Source organism: Typopeltis vanoorti, chromosome 11 (assembly GCF_054136105.1).
Source record: "Typopeltis vanoorti isolate ZY-2024b chromosome 11, IOZ_Tvanoo_1.0, whole genome shotgun sequence".
NCBI lineage: Eukaryota > Metazoa > Arthropoda > Arachnida > Uropygi > Thelyphonidae > Typopeltis > Typopeltis vanoorti.
This window is the reverse complement of record NC_143559.1, coordinates 69,111,783-69,139,005: the sequence shown is the minus strand read 5'-3', so window position 1 is coordinate 69,139,005 and position 27,223 is coordinate 69,111,783. Positions and strand designations below refer to the sequence as shown.

Sequence of the window (27,223 nt, the reverse complement as noted above, 5' to 3'; positions counted from 1 at the left end):
ATTCATATGGAGTTGGTAGAGCAAATGGGCCAAGCCTATGACATGTTTGTGAGCAGTTTGTTCATCCCTTCTGTAAGCATGTCCCAAGCAATAGTATCATCATTTATCAGAACACTTCCTAGCGGGAGGCCCATTTCGAGGTTCACAGAATACCCCCTTCACGTTCTCCTGATCTCACATCGCTTGATGCCTTCGTTTAGGGTATGTTGAAGGAATGGGTATTCCACCATGACCTGCCTTCAAACCTTGATGAACTAAGGCAGGGCCAACCTTAGGTAATCCGAGGGCTGCATTAAAAAAAAATATTTATCCGAGGGCCGCATCACAATGCATATCTAGTAATTTGGTCACAGCAGCGACACAACCTCGGTAGCTGAACAAACAAACAACGCTAATCGCTCGCTCACATTCCCAGTGAGCGCCTGGAACATGCGTGTTGGAACAAAACAGTGTAAGAACGCTTCTTTGACACATCTAATATTTGAAAAATATGTGGGTATATAGCAATATAAAAATACCAAATAAAATGACCAACATTGAGATTATCGATTAGTGATAGAATTAAAATATCTAATATGCATTTTATTCAGATTATTTTATTTTTTCCTCGTGAAAAAATAAAATAATCCGCGGGCAGTGCTTTGGATTGCCCTGATCTAATGGATAAAATTATATGATATGTCCAGCAGATGTTCCAACCCTTGTTCTCCAAGATGACAGAGAACCTTTGCATGCGCTACAAAACATATCGTGAAAGACAAGATGCCTGCCCATTTTGAGCACATAATCTACCGTTGTTAATGCTTTATTCAATCAAACTTCCACCGATAGTTGTGGATTGTACATATCATCATGATGTAAACACATATTTCTTTGTTAATAAACCTGTTATTCCATAATATATATCGTTGTAGTTATCCAGTACTTTTTTTTTGTGCCATACTGTTTAATGATGTCTTTATATGTTATGTTTATAACTCTAAATAATATTTGATTTAGTAAATTATTTTTGAGTAAAGTTGAAGTAATTATTGACTTTATCTGTAATAAAAAATTATTAAAGTTTTTTTGAATTGAGCTAGCACTTGAGTGAGATCAGTAATAGCATTTCCATATGAGATGAACCTGGTTAGCAGTTAAAATTAGATGACTGAAAACACAAGGAAATCATTCATTCACTAATCATCATATAAGAAACAAATAATACAAAGCATTGGGATATTCTAGCAAAGAAGGAAGTCATCTGCCATTGGTGATTCACTAAAGCGGAATCGGTCCTCCATTTGTGAAGAGTAGTAAGTTGTCCTTTGTCCCGGATTCAGTCAAATTCCTGGAATTGTCTAGGAAGACCACTCAGTTTTCTCCAAATCTTTCCATAGCTTGTATGATTGATGTTGGCAAGGAGATCCACTGTGGTTCACAAGTGGCAGAATTCATGTTTGATTGGTCACTGATGTATTAGTGGGTTTGTGGTGATGAATTGGGGAAGGCGATTGCTGGCCGAGTGGATAGCATACCGAGTGGATAGCTCCGATCAACAAGGCTGTTCGAATCCCACCTTGTGCATGATGTTTATAAAATCCCACTATGATGGTAAAAAAAAATGTTTTTAAATTGTAAAAAATATAAAATAAAATAAAACACTTGACTGTTAATGACTATTCATAATTTCAAGAAAAGTGAGGTGAGAGCAGTGGGATGATCATTTACTGGCTGATTGTGTTGAATATGAGCTTTCTTCCATACTTCAAGATAAATGCTAGATGAGGATAAAATAATAATGACAGTATAGGATGCATGTTAACCATTTTGAGACACTTGTGTTGAGTTCACATGCATGAAATATCTGAGGACCATCAGGACCTGATGATTTATTATCCATGGCTATTCAGGATTATTCTTCCCGACAAAAGATGAGCTATGCAGTGTGCTGATCTTGGTCAGACTGTGGTATGTTGCCGTGTTCATTTACACAGGAGTTGGGAGAGAAGAATAATGCCAGGAAATCTGTCAGGGTTTTTATGTGTTGGTATGATAATATCAATTGGATGTATGTGAAACATTGAAACACGGAAACTATTCTAGCCTGCTGCTTATAATTTTCGTAATGGACATCATCCGTAGGCATATGGTATTTCTTTCATATCATCCGTTTCTTACAAATCTCTTGATTAATATGATTACGTATCCATTTGACTAGTACCCTATTTATTCTTCGAACTCTCGGGACACATTCTGATATTGCATCATTTAAGTATTTTTTTTAAATGCTTCCCATGGACTGTCAATATTCTTCCCATCTAGCAACCAATACCATTCATCTGACCTCAGTATACTCCTCAGTTCATCATAATTTCCTGCTCTGTAGTTCAGCATGTAACCTTTTCTGAATGGAACATTCAGAAATGTGTATGGAGGAAGGAGCAATATCCTAAAAGAAGAAAGTCATTAGTGGTGTGTATCAGGGTTTGCTTTAGAACCATTTGCTGTTTCCTGTATGTTAATGATATTGGGAAAGATTTGGTTTGGGATATTCAGTTGTTTGCTGATGATGCAAAGTTGGGAGAAGTAGAGCAGATGTTTTGGACTTGAATAGATGGAGTGAATGGGCATGGAGTGGGAATGCTAGTTCATTATTGCAAAATGTAAGATTTTAAAATTTGGAAAACAAGGATGGGATGTAGAATTTATGCTTGATTGCGATATATTGTTGGAGTTGGAGGAAATAACAGATCTTGGAGTAATGGTTGAAAGGATCTAAAATTTATAACACATTGCCAAAATTGTGAGGACAGCACAACGAATTCTGGGAATGATGCAGAGGATATGGCTTGTACAAGCAAGGAGATTCTTGTTCCATTGTGTAAGGCTCAGATTTGGTCACCTGGTTTTCAAAAGGACTAAGATATGTTGGAAAGGATCCAGAGATGACTGACAAAGGTAATTTCTGATCTCTGGAATGTTGAATATGAGGAATGGTTGAGAAGATTCAATTTACAGAGTCTAGTGGATAGGAGGAAAAGGGATAATATAAAAGAGATGTACAAGTTGGTAAGGGTTTTTATAGGATCAGTGTTTGAAGGGCTTTTTCATAAAATGGTGGGGGATCAGGGGAGAATAAGAGGTCACCCCTGGAAGCTGTGTGAGGAGAATGCAAACAAGGGAGTGAAAAGCCAATTTATTTTATTTTTTTGCTTGTAGAGTTGTGAATGATTGGAATGCTTTGCCTGAGAGCAAGGCTGTCGCCAGATTAGATCATGCCCTGAGGCAAACAATTAAATATCGTCCCGGATGGATTATAAGACAAAAATATAAGAAAATTTCCAATGACTATTTTGTTTTTATTACAAGCAAAACATTAATGCAAAACGATTACATAATAATATTAATTAAATGTTTGCTCTACAGGGATATCGCACAATAAATCTGTTTATAAATGCTTCTAAATTTAAATTATAAGCTATGTCCGCCTCAATCGATATAGTTGCTATAAGTTTTAATCAGTTTAAACTTGGAAAAACTTCTTTTCACACTTGATATGCTAACAGGAATTGTTAGCGTAGTGACGGCGCCTACCGCAATTTGGCTGAACTAGCACCCTTATTAAGCTGCGCGGTGAGGTAGGCTGCCTCTATGCTACACCCTGTCGACAGTACTGCCCAAGAGTGTGATGTCTGCAGAGAATTTGAATGTGTTTAAGACATGAGTTTTATGATATAGGGACTCTTAGATGAGTCTTTGATGCCATGGGATCTTAGGGTAATAATAATAATAAACTTCGTCACTTCCCAAGTGAGTACTACCCGATTACTGCCACCATCCTGAGGCAGAATAGTTACGTCTTTAACTGAAACACCCTCTGACACTATAATCAAATCAAACACTCTTTTATCTCAAGTTCCTTCTGTCACGTGCAATGGCGGACAGCGAAAATTTTAAGTGTGGGTGCTGCATATGCAAAATAAAAATAATTCATTTTTTCCTAATCACTAACCAATTTATTAATAGATAAATTTACATATTAAAAAATTGCTTTATTAAAAATATTTCACCCTCACCATGAACACATACTAATAATAATAGTTTCGTACACAGAAATAATGCTCATAAGCATACAATTTATCTGTAGTGACACTGCTCCACGAGCAGTGTCGAATTCACTTGTTACATGCAGTGACAAGTGCAAACGAATATATGTGAGTCTAGCTGCAATTGGCCAAATGTAATAATCCCAACACTGCATTAGATCGCAGTGCATTTGTTTCATAATCTAAAGCAATAATCGAATAATTCCAATTATTAACTATTCAATCAATGTAGAAAAATAAGCTGTAACCTTTAACATGTTGTATTACATTTATATAATGTTGTCGGCATTGTTATTATTTATAAACACAAACAAAATTTAATTTTTTCATTATTTCCTTGGGGGTGCTGCAGTGTCTCAGTGCTTGCTTATGTACAAGCCGCCACTGGTCACATGCTGCTTGAGGAAGTTGTCTCGCAACAGCTCAATAAAGTCAGTATCATTTTTCTCATGAGATTTTACTACTACTTCATCAATATTTGGATAATTGAAGTCTCCATTATGATTACTCTTTTTATGCCCACTGTCTCTATTTGGTGATGCATTTTTTCATCACTAGCAACCAATCCCCCAGGTCTGTAACAACACCCCACTATGTAATTGATCTTGTTAGATTCCACCTCACACCAGATGTCTTAAAATTCACTTCCACTGAAATACCGTTATTAGTACTACAATCATAGGTCTCAACACTAACTGGATTCAAGTCATCTGATATCATCAGCATCATGCACCCTCCTGTCCTATCCTTCCTAACAGTTCTGTACCCTTTACACTCAATACCAGTTAGTATGTCTGATTCTGATAGCCAGGTCTAAGTATTGCCCCCAATCTGAGGTCCCACATTGGACCAAGGCAACAAACTCTACTCCTTTGTTTCTGATAGTCCTAGCATTCATGTATAGACATAATAATCTACTCATGTTCTTTTGTATACGCTTGTCTGCAGTCTGCATGACACATTTGGACAACTTGCAGTTCTCTATTCTTCTTGAGTGCCTTATACATGGAGGCATCTTTGTACACATTTGATGGGTTCAAACCGAATGGATACAAAGTCAAAATTGTTCTCTTCTCATAATCATTTCCATGATAATGCCCATTCCCATCATTAGCACAATTATATAACATTGTCGCTCTTACACTCATATTCTCACGATTTCTCCCCATTATAATTTAGTTTCCCTGACTCTCTGTGTTAGGTCTCATACCAGTTATTAGTTTTTCCAAGACTCCTGATACCAAATCATTCAGGTGTATACAAGCCATCCCTTTTATACAAACCTAATCTTCCCTCAAACTCACACCACATCCAAAAACTCACATCCAGTCCTATGCACAGCATGTTGAATTGTTTGCCATCATAGTCCTTCATCTTAATTCATTTTTATCATATCGAGGTAATATATTTGCTGTTTTCACATTCTCACTATTCACTTTCACCTCTTCCAGCAATGCTGTTATCTCCTCTGGTATACTGAGCTTATCACTAATTAAGTCTTTAGTACCTACTACAATTACGATCTTGTTTCCTTTTTTGAATTGCTTGTGTTATATTTTTAATTTTGCTCCTGGAAAACTCTAAGTTATAACCTGCTTATCAACAGCATGTTTTATGATAAAGTCACCATATCAAATAACACCCTTCTTTTTACAATGTTACTTGCCTGATTTTCGTTATTTACTGACTTACATGGTTCCATGCTTTGTTGTTTCTTATTTTGCTGCTTAATTTTCTTTTGCTTTCTATTTTCATTCGAATGCCTCTCAACTTCCTGTAATTCCTGCATCATCTCTCTGATAATCTGCTTTAATTTTGCGAGTTTGGAGATTAATTCATTTTTAATAATATCTCCAATAACCTCCTTAGTAGAGCAAGCCTTCTTATTCTCGACTTCAGCTCTTCTTAGCACTACGTTTCTTGTGTGATTTTGTCACTATTTTAAATTATATTTATTATTGAAATATCTTAGCAAAAATATGCTTATTAACAAAAATACACGTATACACCATAAAACACTAATTTTCTAAGGGAAAAACACAATAAAACAGATAAAAATCACCAATTTTACACGAGCTCTAAATTCATTGACCATTCACAATATAACCTTGAACCCAATATGATATGTTATTTTTTGTGTTTTCTAATAATTACACAAATGATCTTCTCTTCTCCCTTTCACACACACATGCATTGGTGTGTGTGTATGTGTGTGTGTGTGAAAACAATGGCAATTAGGACTGATGTGATATGAGCATGAATGCAAAAAGAGTGTTCAATTGAATTGAAACTGTATAATTTGAGTCTCAGCACAGGAATGGAAAGAATGCACAATAATCCTATTGCACAAGGTTAATGCAAAGACTGATGTATAACTATTGACCTATTAGGATCTCTGGAGATTTTCAAAAAGTTCCATGAGCTTACAAACAGGAATGGATTGGCAGAGATTCTATTCTTTGCAATGAATGGCACAGGTTTACTAAGGGAAAGTAAGTTTATAATGACCATCCCTTCTAAATAATCATTATGAAACTCGCATTTTATAATGATATTACAGTTTGAGGTAGACGTAAGAACTCAATTTTTGCTAAGACTTTTAACAGAATTCAATTTAAGTTGGAAGATATGGGATTAGATTATAATTCGTTAGCTTGGATATAAGGATGTCTCTGACAGATTTCAAAAATTTGTATATGCGGATGCAAGTCTGTAAGATTCCAGGTAATCAGTTCTTGGTCCATTATTAGTTAGTCTTTAAATTAATGACATTGGGAAGGATTTAACAGGAGGCACACAGCTATTTGCTGATGATGCAAGATATGGGATAATCAGAAATCTAGCACTTATAGAATGATTTAAATAGGATCGAATTGTGGGCATATGAAAATGGCTATTGGTTCAGTATTAGTAAGTGTATTATATTGGTAGGATTATGCTAGAAGAAACTGACCAGGCTAGGGAGTTTTAGTAGATAGGAAGTTGAAATTTGGAGGTCCTATAGCAAAAATTACAAATAAAACTCAGAGGATAATTGCTGTGCTGAAATGAATGCTGATATATAAGAATAAGGAAGTCATTTTGTTTCTCTACAAGACATTGATTCAACCTGATCTGAACTGTTGTGCAGAGATCTGGTCTTCTCATTTCCAAGGTTATGTAGATACATTGGTGCAAAGGAGATATGCAATGACACATTCTATTGATGAGATTATGCTAGAAAAAGCTAAATGGACATGGGATCATGGTATTTTAGATAGAAAGTTGAGTTTGGGGACCATATAGCAAATACAACTCAGAGCATAATTGCAATGCTGAAATGAACATTGAATATGCAAGGAAAAGGAATTCATTTTGCTTCTAATAAAGCCTTGATATGGCCTCACCTGGACTGGAGAGAAAAATATGTTTCAATTGAATGCACCACGAGAGGGTGCATTGTGTGCGTGTTATATTATTACCGAAAGATAAGTCATTTTTTCATGTTTTAGTTAATAATATCAACTCAGTAGTTTTTGTTTTATATGGGTGTGTGATTGAATTGTTTAGTTTGTAAGTAAATATTGTATTTATTTTTAAGTACATTATTGTTGGCATGGTGCCAATGTGTGGTTGAACAATGGCAGCAAAGATGTCAGTGTTGGGTGATTTGGATTTACATGATTTTGTACAGTGCAGTGAGAGAGATGTATTTTTCATGAAAATCAAAGGATTTATAGAAGGAGAGTGAAACAGGTGAATGAGTTTGTACTAAGTGTTTCGACAGCTAATTCCAGGTAGGTTGCGAGAATGAAGCAAATCTTAGTAGAGCTGATAGTATTGATGATATAATGGAAAATGATAATGTTGGAATTAATATTGAACATGCAGTGGTGGAAACAAAAGAGAATGAAACAGACACAAATACGAAAATAGTGTACTTGAATGTTATTATTATTATTATTACTCCAAGACCTCATGGAGTCAAAGACTCATCTGGGAGGTCCTTTTATCACACACACGCATCTCATCATACCGTGTCTTAAACACTCAAACTCCTTGCAGACACCACACTCTCAGGCAAGGCATTCCAATCATTCACAACTCTGCATGAAAAAACTTGCCTCTCACTCCCCTACTCACACCCTCTTTATACAGTTTCCAGGGATGACTTCTGGTTCTCCCCTGATCTCCCACTATTCTCTGTAGAACTTCTCCAACATTGATCCTATAACAGACACAAATACGAAAATAGTGTACTTTAATGTTATTATTATTATTATTACTCCAAGACCTCATGGAGTCAAAGACTCATCTGGGAGGTCCTTTTATCACACACACGCATCTCATCATACCGTGTCTTAAACACTCAAACTCCTTGCAGACACCACACTCTCAGGCAAGGCATTCCAATCATTCACAACTCTGCATGAAAAAACTTGCCTCTCACTCCCCTACTCACACCCTCTTTATACAGTTTCCAGGGATGACTTCTGGTTCTCCCCTGATCTCCCACTATTCTCTGTAGAACTTCTCCAACATTGATCCTATAACAACCACTTACCAACTTGTAGGTCTCTATCACATCTCCCCCCCTCTTCCTCCTGTCCACCAGACTCTGCAAATTACATCTTCTCGATCTTTCCTCATACTCGACATACCAGAGGTCAGAAACTACCTTAGTCAGTCTCCTTTGGACCCTTTCCAGCATCTCTTCATCCTTCTGAAAACCCGGTGACCAAATCTGGGCACAATAGTCCCTGTGTGGCCTAATCAAAGCCTTATACAACGGAACAAGAATCGCCATACTTCTACATGTCAGTGTCCTCCGCATCATTCCCAGAAGCCTTTGTGTTGTCTTCACAATTTTGGCAATGTGCCCCCTAAATTTTAGATCCTTATCCACTATCACTCCCAGATCTCTTATCTTTCACAGAATATCCACTGTTATCCTTCACAGGACAAAACATGAAATTAAAACATGCAGAAACAGCAAGAGATTAACAGGGCTCAGAAGAGAGAGAGAGAGAAGCAGATGGGCTGAGCTAAAAATTGAGATCGTGTCAGTAAACGAGAAAAACATGATAAGGAGAAAATTATGTATGGTGGACCCAGTGATCAGAGGAGTACTTAAAGAAAGTATAACAAAATCATGTTTTCCTGGCACAAAAATTAATGATATTAGTCATGCCATCTAGATGCAAATAAGATAAGGCCAAAGAACTAACTGTGTTGGTTGGCACTAATGATCTGAGAGAGATGAGAGTTATTCTATGAGGGAGGATGTAAAGGAATTGTTTTATGAAGCAAAAATGAAGAGAGAGAAGGTAAAAATTGTAAGTCTCCTGCCACACTATGATTGTTATTATTATTATGTGACACCTCCAAGGAGTCCAAAGACTCATCAAGGGAGGGCACCTACTCTACAACTCTTTGTCTCTACCACTTAATCCACCAACTACAGTGAAGTGCAACTACCATCATTATCTACACAAATGGCATCTATTGCCCGCCATCACCATTATTATTTTTGCCTGTAAATTGCGTATATTCTCAAAGCCGATTTGTCTGTATGCATGATGAAAAACCAGAGTTTCTGGGAGTAAAAACCCTACTACCTCCATATAAGATTGGCTAACTCGCATTCAATTGAAAAAAAAAAAAAAAAAAAAACCTATATAAAGATTCCTTTCATCACGAGGAAGATTGAACTCTTAGGCCTTTTCCATTCCAAAGGTTCAACGAAAGTGCCATCATTCTTCCAATTGCGCTGTTGATACAGGTGAATTGAGGAGGAGGGCATTGATAGCAAACAAATGAATACACAAATTGTGCAGAAAGCATGATGTGGAGTTTGTGGACCTGTGGCCTGTGTTTTATGGAAAGAAGAATTTGTGTAAAGCTAATGGACTGCATCTAAATGGTGTTAGTTGTCTAGAGAGAGAGCTTTGTTTACTAAACATGCTGAAGCACAAATTCATGAAACAGCAATTAGGGTAGATGCAGGTGCATGTGTTTAAGGCACCCATGAGGCAAGTGAGTATGAGAATTACCAATGAGTGCAGCATTTAGTCTCTGAAGCCAAAATATTGAATAGGATAGTCAATTCAGGAAATAAACATAGTTGGAGTCCTAAAGTGAGGCTGCAGTTTTCTGTATACTAATGCCAAAAGTATCAGGAACAAGAGGGAAGAGTTTTTGGCATTGGTTAATGTAACCTTGCCAAAAACGTTTGGCAAGGTTGCATTAGTGAGACTTGGCTAACCGTAGATGATGTAGTTACGAGGATAGAATGCAAGGGATGTAGTATTTTCAGGGAGGGTAGAGAAGATAGATAGCAAATTAATTGCAGCCAAAAAGATTAGGAGATAGGCAGAAGTGTAGCTGCTCACTTGAAGCAGTCTGGTGTGAGATCAAGGCCAATAAGACAAATATATGATTGATTGCTGCTATAGGCCAGGGGGTTTCAGGGATGATCTGGAAGACATGCATCAGCAAATTAGTACAATAAATGTGGGTTGAGTGATTATTATGGGGGGGGACTACAGCTATGAAGATATAGATTGGAAGAAAGTGAGATTCCATGGCAGGGAGGAAATAGAATTTATATGTTTACTGAGAGATAATTACTTGAAGCAGTTTCTGATGGAGGGGAATCGAGGTGCAAGAGTATTAGACCTGGTTGTAGAATCAGAAGAGCTATCCATAACTAAGGTGGCCACATGCAGTCTTGACTTGGGAGATTGTAAAAAATGAGGAATATTCTCAAGAAGGGGCATATGTGGAATTAAAAGGCAGGTTTTATGGCAAACTTAGGAGGAAATTTGAGGCTGAGTCATGGCATAAAACCATACAAGGGAGGGATGTTAGTAGTGCATGGCAGATAGTTAAGGTGCATCTAGAGGAAGCTATATTAACTTGTATATCTAATATAAGGAGGGTTAATCAGGTAGGAGTTAGATGAATAATATCATTAAACATGAGCTTCAGAAAAATAAAATGTAAAGGGTATATAAGGAGAAAGGTGATCAGCAAACTCATGAACAGTATAAGGGTCAGGCAAGAAGGATAACCAGTATGGTAAGGAAGGCAAAATCAGATTACGAGAAGAATCTAACCAAGAAGGCCAAGGGAAATCCCAAAGAGTAGTTGCGCAGATGGTCACGAGGTGATAGCAGATAAAATAATTGAGTTACTGAGTGACCACTTTGCAAAGTTATATCATACATGTGAGGTTAATGGTGTGACATATGTGACAGATTTATGTGAGAAAAAAAGTGGATGAATTGGAGATTCTCGGAATATTGCAGAATCTCAGTGTGAATATAGCTGTGGAATTAGATGGAATATCAACTTGCATTTCGAGGGGAATGTGCAAGGGAACTGGCAATTCCTCTGGCTAGGCTCTTTAAGTCTCAGATCCGGTAGACTTCCAAGAGAGTGGAAAGAGGGCAAAATAGTTCCCTTGTGTTGGATTCTGAATATATATAGAGATTTGAATAATTAATATTTACTTCAGAATCCAACATGATCTTCCATCACATAAGCTAGACTTGTAATTATTATTTAATGTAAGTCACTTGTTTATAAATTAATATTCATGTAACTACCTTAAAGTTCTATTAATAATTAATTAATTATTCAAGGATATATAATAATAGTGAAAGGACTCTGTATTAAAATATTATTCAGTTTATTTTATTTATTGCTATGTTAATATTATAAGAATTTGTATTCAAAATTTTAACTGCATATTAATTGAAATGTGAGTATTCCTTATTTGTTCCTGTATGTAGAGTTATAACATTGTGCAATGACTCAGTTTTGTTATATTTTGTTTTAGTTGTCATGGAGACGTATATAAGATAGCGAGTGCGAGTTTAGAATAGAGCGTGGCAGATCGGTATTGAAGGGCTGGAAAAGGATTTTAATAGAAGTAGTGCATGAGAATAATTTCAACGGGAAGAAGGGATATATAAGCGAAGAACAGACAAAACGATTCATTCGGGGAATCAGAGTGAGATAATAGCGAGTAGTGAGAGAGAGAGATAACAGCGAGTCGGCGAGTCAGTCAAGTAGCTCGCTAAGGTCTACTAGTCGGGGAGCAAGAGAGTGGAGAACCAATGGCTGTCCCCTCTATTTGTGTGTAGGACTTTCCTTGCCAAACAAAATAACCTGAGTTTATTGTGAATTGAAATAGGGCTGTGATATCGGGAGGAAATTTAGCTTAGATTAGCTCTAAGGATTCTTTGAGTGGGACATTTGTGAATAGGGAGGAAACATCAAAACTGACCATTACGTGAGTGTATCTGAAGTAATGGTCAGTTTTGATGTCTCCTCCCTATTCACCAATGTCTCACTCAAAGAATCCTTAGAGCTAATCCAAGCTAAATTTCCTCTCCCGATACCACAGCCCCATTTTAGTTCACAATGAATTCGGGCTATTTTGTTTGGCCAAAAAAATTCTACAAAGAAATAGAGGGGACAGCCATTGGTTCTCCACTGTCCCCACCCTTGGCCAACTTTTATATGTAGACTTTTTAAGCCTTAAACTCTGCCCCACAAAAACCAACCATATGGCTTCGCTATGTTGATGATGTGTTCGCTATTTGGCCGCATGGCTCCGATGCACTCCTCTCCTTCCTAACAAACTTAAACAACCAACACCCCAGAATCAAGTTCACCCTGGAAGAAAAAAAAAAAAACAACTGCCTTCCTTTCTTAGACACACTAGTCACCTGCACACAACAGGGCTAAAATTATCTGTTCCAATGACAATGCCCTAACCACAGAACTAAACCACATTCTCAACACTTTCTTAGCCAATGGCTACCCCCCCTCCCAAAAAAATATTGAAACCAATACCCCCCCCCCCCCCCCCCCTTCACAACAAGAATTACTTTAAATCCATCACCATTCCCCATATCCGAGGCACCTCGGAAAAAATTACAAAAATCCTAAAAAAACACGACTTAACTTTTTGTTATAGACCTTATAAAAAAATTGGCATTCCTTATCTGCTCTGAAGACCCCCTCCCCCAGACCTACCAGGTGTATACCAAGTCCCTTGCAGTTGTAAGCTATCCTACTTTGGCCAAACAGGCAGGACAGCTAATATCAGAATTTCAGACCACAAGGACTACATCCGTTTTCACCAATACAGCCACTCTGGTCTTGCTGACCATGTGCTGGATACCTGCCATAGAATACAGTGGAAGAAAGCCACGATAACACACCATAGTAAATTCAAATACGAAAGGCTATTCATGGAATCAGCCTCAGCCCTAAGAAACAATCCAAACCTCAACAAATTTGGTTGCATGAAACTACCCCAAATTTGGGAAACCTACATCAGAAGTCCTTCAGCCCAATCAGCCAAGAATACCAACATTGCCTGCTAGTGGGCACCTTTCAGGACTTTTAGGAGAAAGAATAGCTTCCTCTTTCGTTCCTCATTTACTGTGTGTTGCGCTTGCATACGTCTTGTATTTAAGTTCCTGTGATTATGCCAATGTGCCGTTGCCGAAATATTGGAAGTGTATTAAAATTTATTTTAATGTATATTCTATTGTACGTTGTAATTTCCTTAAGCTATTTAGTAAGGCAATTAATGTGAAGTCATTAGCCTCTATATACAAGTAGCCCAGTTGTGATCTTACTTCACTTGGAAATTTTTATTTGCTTACACTTGGATAAAGGATTAAACCAAAAATATAATTTCTTGTGATGTTCAATTTATAGTATAACCAAATGAAAAAACTTTCAAACAAGATTACTTGGCTGTTGAAAAACACACTAACATGTAGAGATAACGGAGTTGCTATTCCTCTTTATAAGGCTTTGATACATCCACATCTGGATTACTGTGCTCATGTCTGGTCTCTTCGGTTTTTTGGGGATGAGTAAGTGGTGGAGAAGATTCACAGGCTTGTGATGAAGATGGTGTGTGGTCTGTGGAATGTTCCTTGTGAAAATGAATTGAGGACCTGTGGACTGCAGAATTTGGTTGATAAGAGAAAAAGAGGGGATATGATAGAAACATTTTAGTTACTTAAAGAATTTTATAGGATTGATACAGGGGAAATGTTTCATTATTTGGGTAGGGTGGCCAAAACAAGAGTTTATCTCTGGAAGTTGAGTAAAAGTGTGGTTAGAAAGGCATGGGGACTAGATTTTTCAATTGGAGAGTTTCGAATTACTGGGGTAGTATGTTGCCAGAATCAGTTGTGAGCAATTTGTCTGTCAATGGGGTCATAGAGAGAGTTATGATAAATTATGTGGATTGGATAGTTTGTGTCTCCCACGATGGATCTTTGGACTGCATGAAGGTGCCCATACAATAATAATGGTCAGACAACAATCATCTGACCATTGAAATATTTAATGCATGCTGTAGGAATCATATTAAAAAAAATCTGGTGTTTACACAAGATGATCATTTTGAAGAATTTTGTAGCTTCCTTCAAGAATTTTTGAATCAACTTCATTTTCATATTTTCTTATCAAAAAAATTTCTCATCTCTTACCATCTAGAAAACACACTTTCACCTTTTTCTTTAGCATTTACTAGAATTCTTGCAAGTGTAATTTTTTTTTTAATTAAATAAATTTTTTTTTGTGCCGCTCCCACCCATAAAAGCTTTATTAGTAAACTCATGTTTGTACCATGGACAGGGTAGGGATTTTTTCCCCATTTTTATTGATTGATTATATACATATAAATAAATACATATATATATATATATATATATATATATATGTGTATTTATTTATAATATTTATTTAGATAGTCCAAAAACCCTGTTCTAGAGATCAAACAACTTTTTCAAGCTACTTCAGGCCTCCAATAAGCAATGAAATTCATCACTCACCTAAAGGCAATCACAAACATCATTGCCTGCAGCAGGATTTGAACTTTTAGATTGTTGGTTGGCCAACCAGGCATAATATAACATTGTTTCTTCAGAAAGTATGTTTAAATTATGCAATTTTCCATACACTTTTCCATAGAACATACTGTTCCATGGAAAAAATAATTAGCAAACATTCCCATTACAATAAAGGTTCAAATCCTGCTGCAGATCTGTGCAAATCTGGTCTTGCACAAAACAGTATCCTTTGGATTGAGGTTCGTCTTCTCAATAGTATCAAATTTCAATATGTTGTCTCTTCAAAGAAAGTTGTGAAGCCCTTTTACATTGACCTAATTCAAGTCAAAATGATTGCCTCTGTCTGTCTCTCCCAAAAGTTTGGGATATTCTCATCTTATGTAAATATCAGATTTTTTTTTTTTTTTTTTACATATGATTCTTTTAGCCCAGCAAATGTTTGTAATTCTCTTTGAATTGCTCGTGTACTGTTAATTTCAGTATGAAATATTTGGGCTATTTTCATTATTATTTTTTTTTTTTATTGTGTTTAACATGTTTTTTTTCTTCTGATCATTATGCTATAGGTGCCTCTTAAAGATTAGACTCACCTGGCCTATTGTATGCAGATATAGAGATAGTGCTAAGGTGCATGTTAAAGATATCAGGACTCTGAAATGCATATTATGAGTACAGATTGAGAATTTGTAGATAGCAGATATTAACAAATTGGGAGGGGGGGGATATAATAGAGACCTACAAATTCCTGAATGGATACCAATAGATGATATTTTTCATTTTATATAGATTGGGAGAGAATGAGAAGGTATTCAGGGAAGTTGAGAATGAATGCAGTCACATAAATGATGACACTAGGTAAGATACTTCATAACAATAATCAGATAGGTAAAGTCCATTATAAAAAGAAGGATATTATATAGTTTGGAGTTTCACTTCAATCCACTGAACTGGCAACCAACATTGCTCCATTTTCTGTTGTACCTAATATAAGAGCAGCAGAAGGCTGGTATCCTTTTACTGTGCAACTGCAATCTCACTGAACTTGCTTTTATTCCATCTAACTCTGTTTTCTGGAATAGCCAGCCACAAGAAGCATTTCCGAACAACTACAACTGCAGCTTTTCTGAATAAAAAAAAAATAATAAAAAAGTCAGTAGACTTTAAGTCCTCACCTGCATCCCAGACACAGAACTGATGTGCTTATAGGGTACTTTGATCTCTTGTGGATAGGATCAATATAAAAAAAAACCAAAAATTCAGATTAAGTATGTAATCAGAATGGCTTACCTTACTAAAGGCAAGTGTGATGAATGTAAGTAGTGTGACTGAATTCAAGAAAAGGTATGGTAGTTGGTGCTGTGTGGACTCCCACAATGAATCACTGATTCCTTGGAGTCTCTGGTTTCCTACTACTACTACTAATAATAATATAAAATTTGTGTATGTACATAAAATAAATTTGACAAATTTGAGGCTATATTTGTTTTTTTTAGCATTCCTGTAAAATTGCTGATTTTTATCTGTTATATTGTGTTAATTATAATAGTTAGTTGTTGTTGTTTTTTTGTAGAATATCATTACTGATTTTTGTTTATTTATTGCATTTGGCTTGATATCTGTTGAAATATTGTAATATTAAAGTCATCATCATCAAATTCCTGCCATGTACCCTCAAGGAGTGTACAGGATATGATAGTACTACATGAAAAAAATTACATCATTATTAATTTCCTATCTACAATTTTCCTCCAAATCAGTCTGTTACTTGTCAAGACTCCAATATTATCAGATCTTATATTTCTATCGTCTAAAGCACTTTGTACCGCACCAATCCACCTATATCTTGGTCTTCCTCTGGGTCATTTTGCTGCCAACCTGGCAGAGAACACTTGTTTTGCTAATCTTTCTTCGCCCATTCTGTTTAAGTGACCATACCACCTGAGATTAGCTCTGCTAACGCATTCCTGGATGCTGACAATGTCAAGTTCTTTCCTAATATCCTCGTTTTTAATATGATACGGCCATTGATGCCATCTGTTCACCCCTCTAATCTTTCTCAGGACTCTCATATCTGCGGTCTCTAGTCTTTGGTCAAGTGTTTTGTTTCTTTCCCAGCTCTCAGATCCATAAGTTAAAACTGGTTTGAACACTGTCTTGTATACAGCTAATTTAGTGTTCTTTTGACTAATTTCTCTCTTATTCCATATGAATTTATTCAATTGACTTCCCACCATACCAGCTTTGCTGATTCTGTTGTCTATTTCTATATTTAATTTATCATCTTCAGTAAAAATCGTGCCTAAATAGCTGAAATGTTTTACTTGTTCCACAGGTTCTCCATTCACAACACAGTTGACATTTTCAATGATTCTGCCTATTTTCATTGTCTTTGTCTTTTTATTGCTGACCTTCATACCATATCTATTACAACAGCTATTCAATTTAGTCAGAGAATCTTGCAGACTTGTAGCGGATTTATTTAGAAGTATAACATCATCCGCATAAAGCAAAGAGCTGACATTAACATCTCCAATTTTGATATCATGTTTAATACCACTTTCCTTCATAATGTGATCCATATAGATAACGAATAACAGAGGGGATAATGTACATCCTTGTCTCACACCAGATTTAACATTAAACCATCTTCCTGTACTTCCTTCAATTCTAACTGCTGACTTACAACTCAAATAAAGAGTAAGTATTGCTTGATATAATACCCCATTGACACCATGTAACTGCAGCGTATTTTGAATAGCTTCTCTCTTGGCACCTTGTCAAATGCCTTTTCCAAATCGACAAAACTTAAATACAGATCTTTGTTATATTCCCATGCTTTCTCTACTATTTGTTGTAAAGTGAAGATCTGATCCTGACAGCCTCTATTTGGCCTGAATCCAGCTTGTTCTTCACCAAGCTTTTCTTCCACAATTCTTCTCAACCATTTCTCGAGTATACTTGCATAGATCTTGCCAGGAACACTCAGTAGGGAAATACCTCTGTAATTCTCACATTCAGTTTTATTTCCCTTTTTATATATGGGTACTATGAGAGCTCGACTCCAATCATTGGGAATTCGTCCCTCTGTCCAGGCTTTCTGAACTATGCAGTGCAGCCACTGTAAGACTCTTATACCACCATACTTCAGCATTTCTGGTCAAATATCATCTACTCCTGCTGCCTTTCCACATTTCAAGCCTTTGATGGCTTTTTCTACTTCAAGTATGGATATGTATTCCTGACTGCATGCCTGGTCAGTGTTTTTTATCACTGTGCTATCATCACTGCTTGTTTCATTTAGCAGTTTTTCAAAGTAATTACTCCATACTTCAAGGATATCTTTTTCTCCCATTTTCATGTCACCTTTATCATCTCTAATTCCTTTTACGGCACTCTTTCCTCCATTCTTAAGCATCTTCAACAACCGCCAGAATATTTTGCCACCTTCTTGACATTTATTTTCTATATTCTTGCCAAAGTCCTCCCATGACTTTTGTTTAGCTAGTTTTACACAGTGTTTAGCATTCTTGCATTTGTCTCTATATTCTCTAAGAGCACAAGCTGACTTATTTGACAGGAACTTTTGGTATGCTTTCTTCTTTTCCATATTTAACTTCCTGTGTCCACCAGGGAGTTCTGATTTTTTTTCCTTACAGACAACCTCACCACATGCCTCTCTGGCAGAATCAATCAATGTTTTCTTCAGAGTTTGCCACTGAATCTCCAAAGTTTGGTTCCTGTTCTCAAACTCTTTCATTTTTTCTTCAATAATCTTTGTGTATTTTAGTCTACAGTTCACATCTGAGAGCTGCTCAACTTTTATTCGCTTTAAACCTTTCTTACATGTTATTCTTTTCAATATCAATATGAAATTCAGTTTTATCCTGCTCAAGACTAAATAGTGATCACTTCCAATTTCAAATCTTCTGTACACTCTGGTGTCCTGCACCAGGGAGAAAACATCACTATCAACAATAACATAGTCAATGAGACTGTTCTTATTCCTAGCCTCTTCTCTCCATGTGAATTTGTGCACATTTTTATGTTGGAACATGGTGTTAGTAATAACCAGTCCATGTCCTGAGCAGAAATCCAACAGATATTTGCCATTATTATTTGCTTTGCTCTTTTCTCCAAATTTTCCCCAAATATTTTTGTATGTCTCATGATCATTTCCTACTCTGCTATTTAGATCCCCAACAAGGACCAACTTTTTATTTTTCATTGTGTCAGTTGCTTTTTCTAAAGCGTCAAAAAATTCCTCCACTTCTACCTTAGTAGAACCTTCTGTGGGACCATAGGCACAAATAAGTCTCATTGTCCAGTTCTCCATTATCATATTTGCCCACATTACTCTACTCGAGACTGACTGCCATTCAAGAAGATTAGCCTCGTATTTTGTGTTAAATACTATGGCTACTTCTTCTTTTCCTTGATTGTCATTGCCTGAATGTAACATTTTGTATTTATTGCTCAGAAAGATCTCACCAGTTTTTGTGTTTTTTGTTTCAGTCACCCCTATTATGTCGATCTGGTACTTATCTAATTCCTCAACCAGCTCCATTTCTTTGCCATTCAGGCTTCTTACATTGATAGTACCGATCTTTAACTCTGGTGATGTTGAGTTGGGGTTTGTTTTCAGATCTGTTCCAATAGCTGACTTTTCGCTGTTTGCTCTGGTTCCCTGGCGAAAACAACTGGGGCCTTGTTTAACCGGGCGACGCCCCAGCTGGTATGAAATTTTGTCATGTTGTACCATCATTTTTTTATTTTGGTTTAACCAATAAGAATACAATTTGGTCGGCTAAATCCCAAATTGTCAGCCCATCCTCGTTCGTTCAGTATCCAAGTAGATACCCAACAGGGTGCACGACGAGAAGGTGAGGATTGGACATTAGGTCAGAAGCCCTGGTCAGTTCTCCGCATTCCTTTAAAGGCTATGTGGAGGTCTCCTCTCAGTTATACAGCTTTGACCCTTAAGCACCCCCGTAATACCATAATATTAAAGTAGTATTGTAAAATGGATCAAAAATTCACAAGAATAGCAGAGCCGGAACAAAGAGGAAAGCTATTTGAATAGTGAAATTGTCAATAAAAAGGTTTATCCCAGTATATAGAATCATGCTATTTTGGGAACTAAGGAGATATTGAGAGTGAATTAACTTTTTGAATAGATGACTAAAGAAAATTATTAGATAGATGATGAGGGAATTGTAAAAAGTCAAAAAGCAATTAGAGTCCTAGGAAGGACTTTTTTATAATAGAGTGACAACTGAGTTGTCACTCTATTATAAAAAGTTTGTAGATTACTAAGGCATGACTGACCCTTCACAAAGCCATGCTGCCCCTCATAGAGGACCATATTCTTGTCTTATCATTCCTGAATTCTCTTTTTGGCCAACTTTTTCAGTACTTTTACCACCACTCCTGAGATACTGATTAGTCTATAATTTGCTACCACAGACTTAGATTCTCCTTTATGCAAAGGAATAATTTCACCCTTCCTTCACTCTCTTGAGACTTTGTCAGACCCGAGACTTAAATAGTCTAGTCAATGGCATTGCCAGTTCCCATGCATTTTCTCTTTAAACGTGAGCCAATATCCCATTCAATACCACAGCTGTTATTTGCATTTAGATTCTGTAATATCTTAAGTACCTCCAATTCCTCAAGCTCTGCTCTCACATTAGTCACCTCTGATATAACAATATCTTCACTTGGGTGATATATCCTTGAAAAATGGTTAGTAAGTAGCTCAACAATTTCATCAACCTCTGTTACTTCTTTAACATTTGCACTCATTAAAGTTATCCTTCTATAATCATCCTTCCTCCTAATTGCCACAAAACAAAAAACAACAACAACAACAAAAAAAAAACTCTTTGGGATTTCCTTTCACCAGCTTTGCTAATTTCTTCTCATAATCAGATTTTGCATTCCTTACCATGCTGGTCACCTTTCTTGCCTCATACTTTTTGTGAGTTAGCTAGTCATCTTTTCCTTATACATCCTCTAGAACTTTTTTGTGGCTCATACTTAAGGATACTACTCATCCAAACTCCTATCCAATTTACCCTCCTGACCTTGGGTATACAGTATGGTATTGCTTCCTCCAGATATCCCTTAACCATTCCCATACACTGTGAACATCCTTCTCTTGCAGATCTTTATGTCATGGTGTTGCTTCAAGCTATCTCCTAAGTGTATCATAATCACCTGCCTTATAGTTCTACATACCCCCTTCTTAACTGGAATTTCTGTATGTTTTGCTACCTCCCAAGTCATGACCACATGATCACTTTCTCCAATTGGAGGCAGTGTAGCCACCTTAGTTATGGACAGGTCTTCTCATCTTAATGCTAGATCCAACACTCTCCTACCATGAGTCCACTCCATCACATTCTGCTTCAAGTAATTATCTCTCAATAAGTGTATAAATTCCATTTCCTTCCTACCATGTGATCCTTCTCGTTTCCAAGCTGTGTCTCTGAAGTTGAAGGTTCCAATAATAATTACTCGATTTGCACTCATTTTTCTAATCTGCTGATGCATGTCTTCCACATCTATTCCTGGCCTATAGTAGCAACCAATTTTATATTTTGTCCTGTTGGACTCAATCTCACACCAGATTGACTCAAAAGGACTACCATCTGCCCAACATACCACTACTCTTGTTGGCTGCAACTCATTTGCTATCATCAGCAGTACATCACCCCTGTTCTGTTCACTCTACCATCATATTCTATCCCTATAACTATGGCATTTGATGTTAGCCATGGTTGCACTAACCATCACCAAAAACTCTTCCCTCTTATTTCCTAATGCTTCTATTATATCAAGTGATTTGAGTCCAGCAGTTTGCTAGTGTCTGCAGTCCACAAATTTTTGATCTGTCTCTGTGCATGGAAGTATTAAAATAAAATACACTGCTTGGAATGAAGTTAAAAGACAGCAAAGTGTCCATGGGGAAAGTGCATCATTCCATATAATGAGTCAAGTATTTGTAGCTTCTATAAATTGGAGGAATATGATGCTCCTGAGTAAGTGCAAATGTGTTCAGGTGAAATCACTGTGAAAAGGTAACTGATGGAGTTTGAAGAGGCATTGTGATAGGATGCCATGTTGCAGGCTTGTCTGTTTGACAGATTGTTAACAAATTGAGTCATAACGAGATGGAAGCACAGGGAATCAATTGCAGGTGCTACTGCCTGCAGTAGACAACCCTCCACACTCACTGAACATGACCATAGAATGCTATGAATGATAATATGTAAAAACCACCATTCATTGGCAGGCATTGACTGGAACCTGAATCTGCATAAAAATATTCAGAACTGATGCTCACAACATGGATTTTCATTGTAAGACCATAATATTCGAGCTCCATATTACTCTAACCAACACTGGTGCAAAGAGTGTGTATAGTGGGATGTGGAAACTTGGAAAGCTGTGTTATGGAGTGATGCCATCACTGGGCATCTGCTACACACCCATCCATCTACCAAGCAGATGGATGGGTGTGGCAGATGCCCAGTGAATGTTTCTTACCAGAGTGCATAACCCCAACTATAAAATTTGGAGGTGGTGGTGTGATGGTATAGTTTTGGTGTGATGTTTTTCCTGGTTTGACTTTATATCTCTGTTTGTGGTGCCATGAACATTGAACTCCGAAGGTATCTGAACATTCTGAACAAAGTGCCTCCGTAGCGCAACTGGAAGAATGACGGTACATTGTGCCCTTCGATTGGAATAGGCCCAAGTTCAATTCTCGTCACAACAGGAGGAATCTTTATCTGATGATTTTCAATCAAAGCCGAGTTATCCGATGTCATACGGAGGTAGCAGGGTTTTTTCTCCCAGAAACTCGGGTTTTTCATCCCGCATACAGACAAATCGGCCCTTCAGAACACACGCAATTTACAGACAAAAAATACTAGTTGTGGTGGTGGAGGTGGGTGTTGATTGAGATAATTCTTAGTAGAGGTTCGGTGTAGTGGTTGAAACAGTTGTAGGTGCCCTCCCTCGATGAGTCTTCGGACTCCTTGGAGGTGTCAGGAATAATAATAATAATAATTCTGGACAATGCAATGCATCTTATTTTGTGACATTTCTATGGAACTGACTACTGTCTCTTTTAGCAAGGCAGAGCACTGTGTCATATGGTTGCTGCTGTAATTGTGTGGTTTGTAGCCATGAATGTCACCACACTTGTTGGCCTCCACAGAGGCATGATCTCAACCCTGTAGAACATCTGTGGGAGGAACTGGAGCATCAGGTGAAATCAAGGGACTCCTGCCCCATAATAGTCCAGGATCTCGTTACTTGCGTACAGGAAAAATGGTTCCATTGATTGCTCTTGTATTCTTGTGTAAAGTATGCCATGTAGGATTGCTACAGTCATCGCAGTTAAAGGAGGTCCTATATCTTATTAAGTTTAGTGCCATGGCTGTTTGTTCCTCATGCTATGGTGTCTCATCAAATTCTCAAAATCAATTGTTAGATCCTGAATGAAGGAATCTTGCAAATCATTCATTCAGGATCTAACATACTAAACTTACTAACAAAGAGAAATACCTGTGCATTAGCTGAAATCAAAAGTGAAACTTCTTCACTCTATGTATAAAATTGCAATTTTTATCTTATGTTCCATGTATTTTAATCTGTTGTGATTATACTAAGATCGAATTAGAGATTGTTTTAAAGGAGGAATTTTGTTAATATTAATTTTAAGCCTCACTTAAGCTGAATAATTGTGAGTCACCAGATAGAGATTAAATAGTAATTGTTAGAAGGTATACAAGTACACGTGTCCACCGTAATCCCGGTGGCAGTAGCTTACACGGAACGTACGTCGACATGAATTCCGTGAATACAAGGGCATAACAGCGTCAAGAAAGCAAGGGGTGAACCCAAGGAGTGAAAATTATAGGTCGTGTTAAAAAGGGGACTGAGAAAAAAGAGGGCGCTCGAAAGAAGAATATAAGGTGACGAACACTGTATCAGAACACCTTCTCTTGTATCGTTTTCCTGCTTGGGGGTTCAGAAGTTAGCAGATAGTTTGCGTAAGGGAGGGATGAAGCGTCTGTGGTAAGATAAGATGTCGGACAGCGAGCTTTCTTGAGATTGGAGTAGGATTCTACGCAGAACCGAAGGTAAAATTTCCAGTCCTAGCAGAATCGAGCCGTCACTGAAAGGTCCCATCGAAAAGAATAGAGATGTTTCCTGAAAAGCAAAGATTCGAGTCCATTTTCGGCAGAAGTTATGAAGATAGCGTAACCCCTAAGTTGGCATAAGGACAGCCAATAGACAAGAAGTAACCAGACGTACACGTGGTGCTGAAAGACGCAGGAAAAAGTTCGGTAAAGTAAAATTACTATATTTTGTGTTTAGAATTCCTCAGAAGAGAGATTATATGTGAATGTAAATATGAACATTACTCTAAAGAACTTTGTGGACAGTCTCTAATTAAAAAATTAACCTCTTAGAATTGTAGAATACAGTAAGAAGAATTGTTTGGAAGAGATCTTTTGTGTTGTTTGTGATAGAATTAACTTAACGAGATTAGAATTGTGGATTTATAGTAACTGAGTAACATATGAATGTTTGCTTATTTTTTCTTATGAATAGCATTGCAGAAAGGAATTTTAGCTTAACTTCATATCATTTGCAATCTGTCCCAATTTTCAATCACTGTGTTTTGCATGCTTATAACCTTTGATTTAATTTAGAATATGTTAATTTCTTAACTCGAGTCTTTTTTATTTAGTATTGAGTCAAATTGAGTGTATGAATTTTTTGTGTATTCTATTTAGATATTCCAATAAATATGTCATATTTATCTAGACCTGAGTCATGCCTGATTACGATTCCAAACTACCACTTATAAAATTAGAACTCATTTTGGTGGGAAGGAATTAGAAAGTGTATGTAATTATATATTTAGGTCACGACTGCAATAATCTGAATCTATATGGCAGTGTTAAAGTAGATCATTGTGTAAAAACGCGTCAGAATCTAGTACTGTCTCCCTGAGTAAGGATCCCTTTCTGCTATAGGATACTGGCTGGCCCAGCAAAATATAAATTTACCAGTATCCGAAGAGGAAACAATCTTAGATATACGCATATTAGGCCCGATATCTGAAGAAGTAAAATAGCAATAGAAAGATAGAATAGATATATATAAACGAAGTATAATATAGAAAAGTAAAAGTAATAACAATTATTTAATTAACAGATATTTAACACAATGCTGGCAGAAAGACCTCCACCACGATAGCAAGACTGTGAACAGGACATTATAGAGGAATGAAGATCAATACAGATGAAACGAGAACATATAGAAACTGCAACAACTGCCCCAATACTGAACTGACACCCACTCACATCTTTACCTGTCCAGCAATTACAGCAGCCTTGCAAGAAATAGATCCTAATTCTGAACAACAGCTCGATACAAACAAAATCATCGACATAGCCAAAGCAATTCAAGGAGCACATGGAAACATCTAAGACTCATCAAAGGACAAGACAACAACCAACTTATAGTCGCTTTCCTATCTGTTGCAATTAGATTGCCAGCTTCCTATAAGGCTGTTCTTTGCATATCATGGTAGATGGCTTCTTCTCATTGGATTTCTTTATCGGTGCTGGAATATCCCAGGGTTCTGTACTTCTCATCCATGCTCGTCTTTCTTTAAGTGATGTTCTCTCTCTAACTTCAAATCCTGTTCATCGTTTTGGTATTAAAATGATTGAAGCTTCAATTTCTTCCATAACCACTGCATTAAACACTGGTTCCCTTTTAAGATTAATTTTCCTTTCTTGGACTGACCATTTCACCCAGCTTTTCTTGATATAAACATATTGCATCAGTAGCCTCCTGAGCCCCTAGAAAACTTGTTAGTCTTTTTTGTTCAACCACTGCTTCACTTGTGCTCAACTCCTTATATTTTATAAATCTCATATCTGATTAACTTCAGAATGTGATTCTATCATTTGGGGGTGGTGCACCCAAAACCTCCCTAAGAATTTTTGATTGTATATAGACAAGTGCAGTCTGCTTAATAGACTGCACTTGTCTATATAAAAAAAAAAATGAACCCTTTCTCTCATAGACTTCCTCCAGTCATTTGTTCATAGGAGCTCTGTTTTTGCATTATGCCTTTTTTATTACTTATTTTATTATTGTTACTTTCATGGGCATTCCTTTACTGAACTAGCTACTGCCATTATTCAAACTTCAAATATCAAACTAATATCTTGTCTTGGTTCATGCCATTTACCTTTCTTCTCTGGAACAACCTTCCCCATACTGTTTTTCCAATGAATATAACCCTCAGCTCTTTTTGTAGAAGCTTATTAATAGATTACCTCCTTCTCCTTAGTCACTCACCCACACATGACATTGTTTTGGATCTTGTGATCTCTTATGTATGGGGGTTAGTATAAATATACATACATATAAAATTATATATGTATGTATGTGTGTATATATCTGTATGTATATAAATTTTTTTTTATTAATGTATATATAATATATCTCTTATTTGTTTGTTTGGTTTAAAGGTGGTTTATTGCTTTGCATCCAAGATGCTGCAGCTAGTGAAGAAGTAGAACAAATTACTCAACCATCTGCCAATGAAGGAGTTCCTGCCGAGCCTGTTACTAGTCTACTTTGCTCAGGTAATAATGATCATATCTAATATATTTCTTAAGAAATTTTATGATGTTCATCATTTTATAGAAAGTATCCACATGCAGGATAATATTAAGTGACAGATGTTGAGATACTTTCTGTTACTAATGATCTCATATAGATGATCTTAAACAATCCTTCTCAATCTCTTTTTCACCAATAACTCCCACTCTAAGTATGTACTGAAGATCTTAGTTGATTTTTATACTTTAAAATATACTTTTTTATACTTCAGTGTTTGTCACATTTTTTGTGGGATGACATTCTTATAATTCCTGTTCCTAATTTTTTTTTTTTTAAATTATCGTTTTCACTCCACACTCTGTTTTCATTTTTTTAGCATTACTAATGAATATGCTCAACTATTCATGCAAAGAATAAAGTATAATGCAACTAACCATTATTTAAATTGTAACTGACTTCCATTACTAACAATAAAGTTTGTGATTGTTATTATAATGAATTGGTAACAAACTTCAAAACTGATTTCTGTTCTCTTACTCTGTTCATTATTTTTGATTATTTTTTTTTATATCAGTTTCCCACACTAGAAGCTACAAAACAACAGCA

The 27,223-nt window shown here is 36.6% G+C and overlaps 1 protein-coding gene across 1 annotated transcript in view; it reads left to right on the top strand.

Moving 5' to 3' along the window:
* LOC150101697 (ral GTPase-activating protein subunit beta) overlaps positions 1 to 27,223 on the top strand; it is a 778,187-nt gene that overhangs the window by 269,220 nt on the left and 481,744 nt on the right. Inside the window, 1 exon segment of the mRNA XM_090400967.1 lies at positions 26,524 to 26,640. Coding sequence (XP_090257093.1) covers positions 26,524 to 26,640 — 117 coding nt within the window.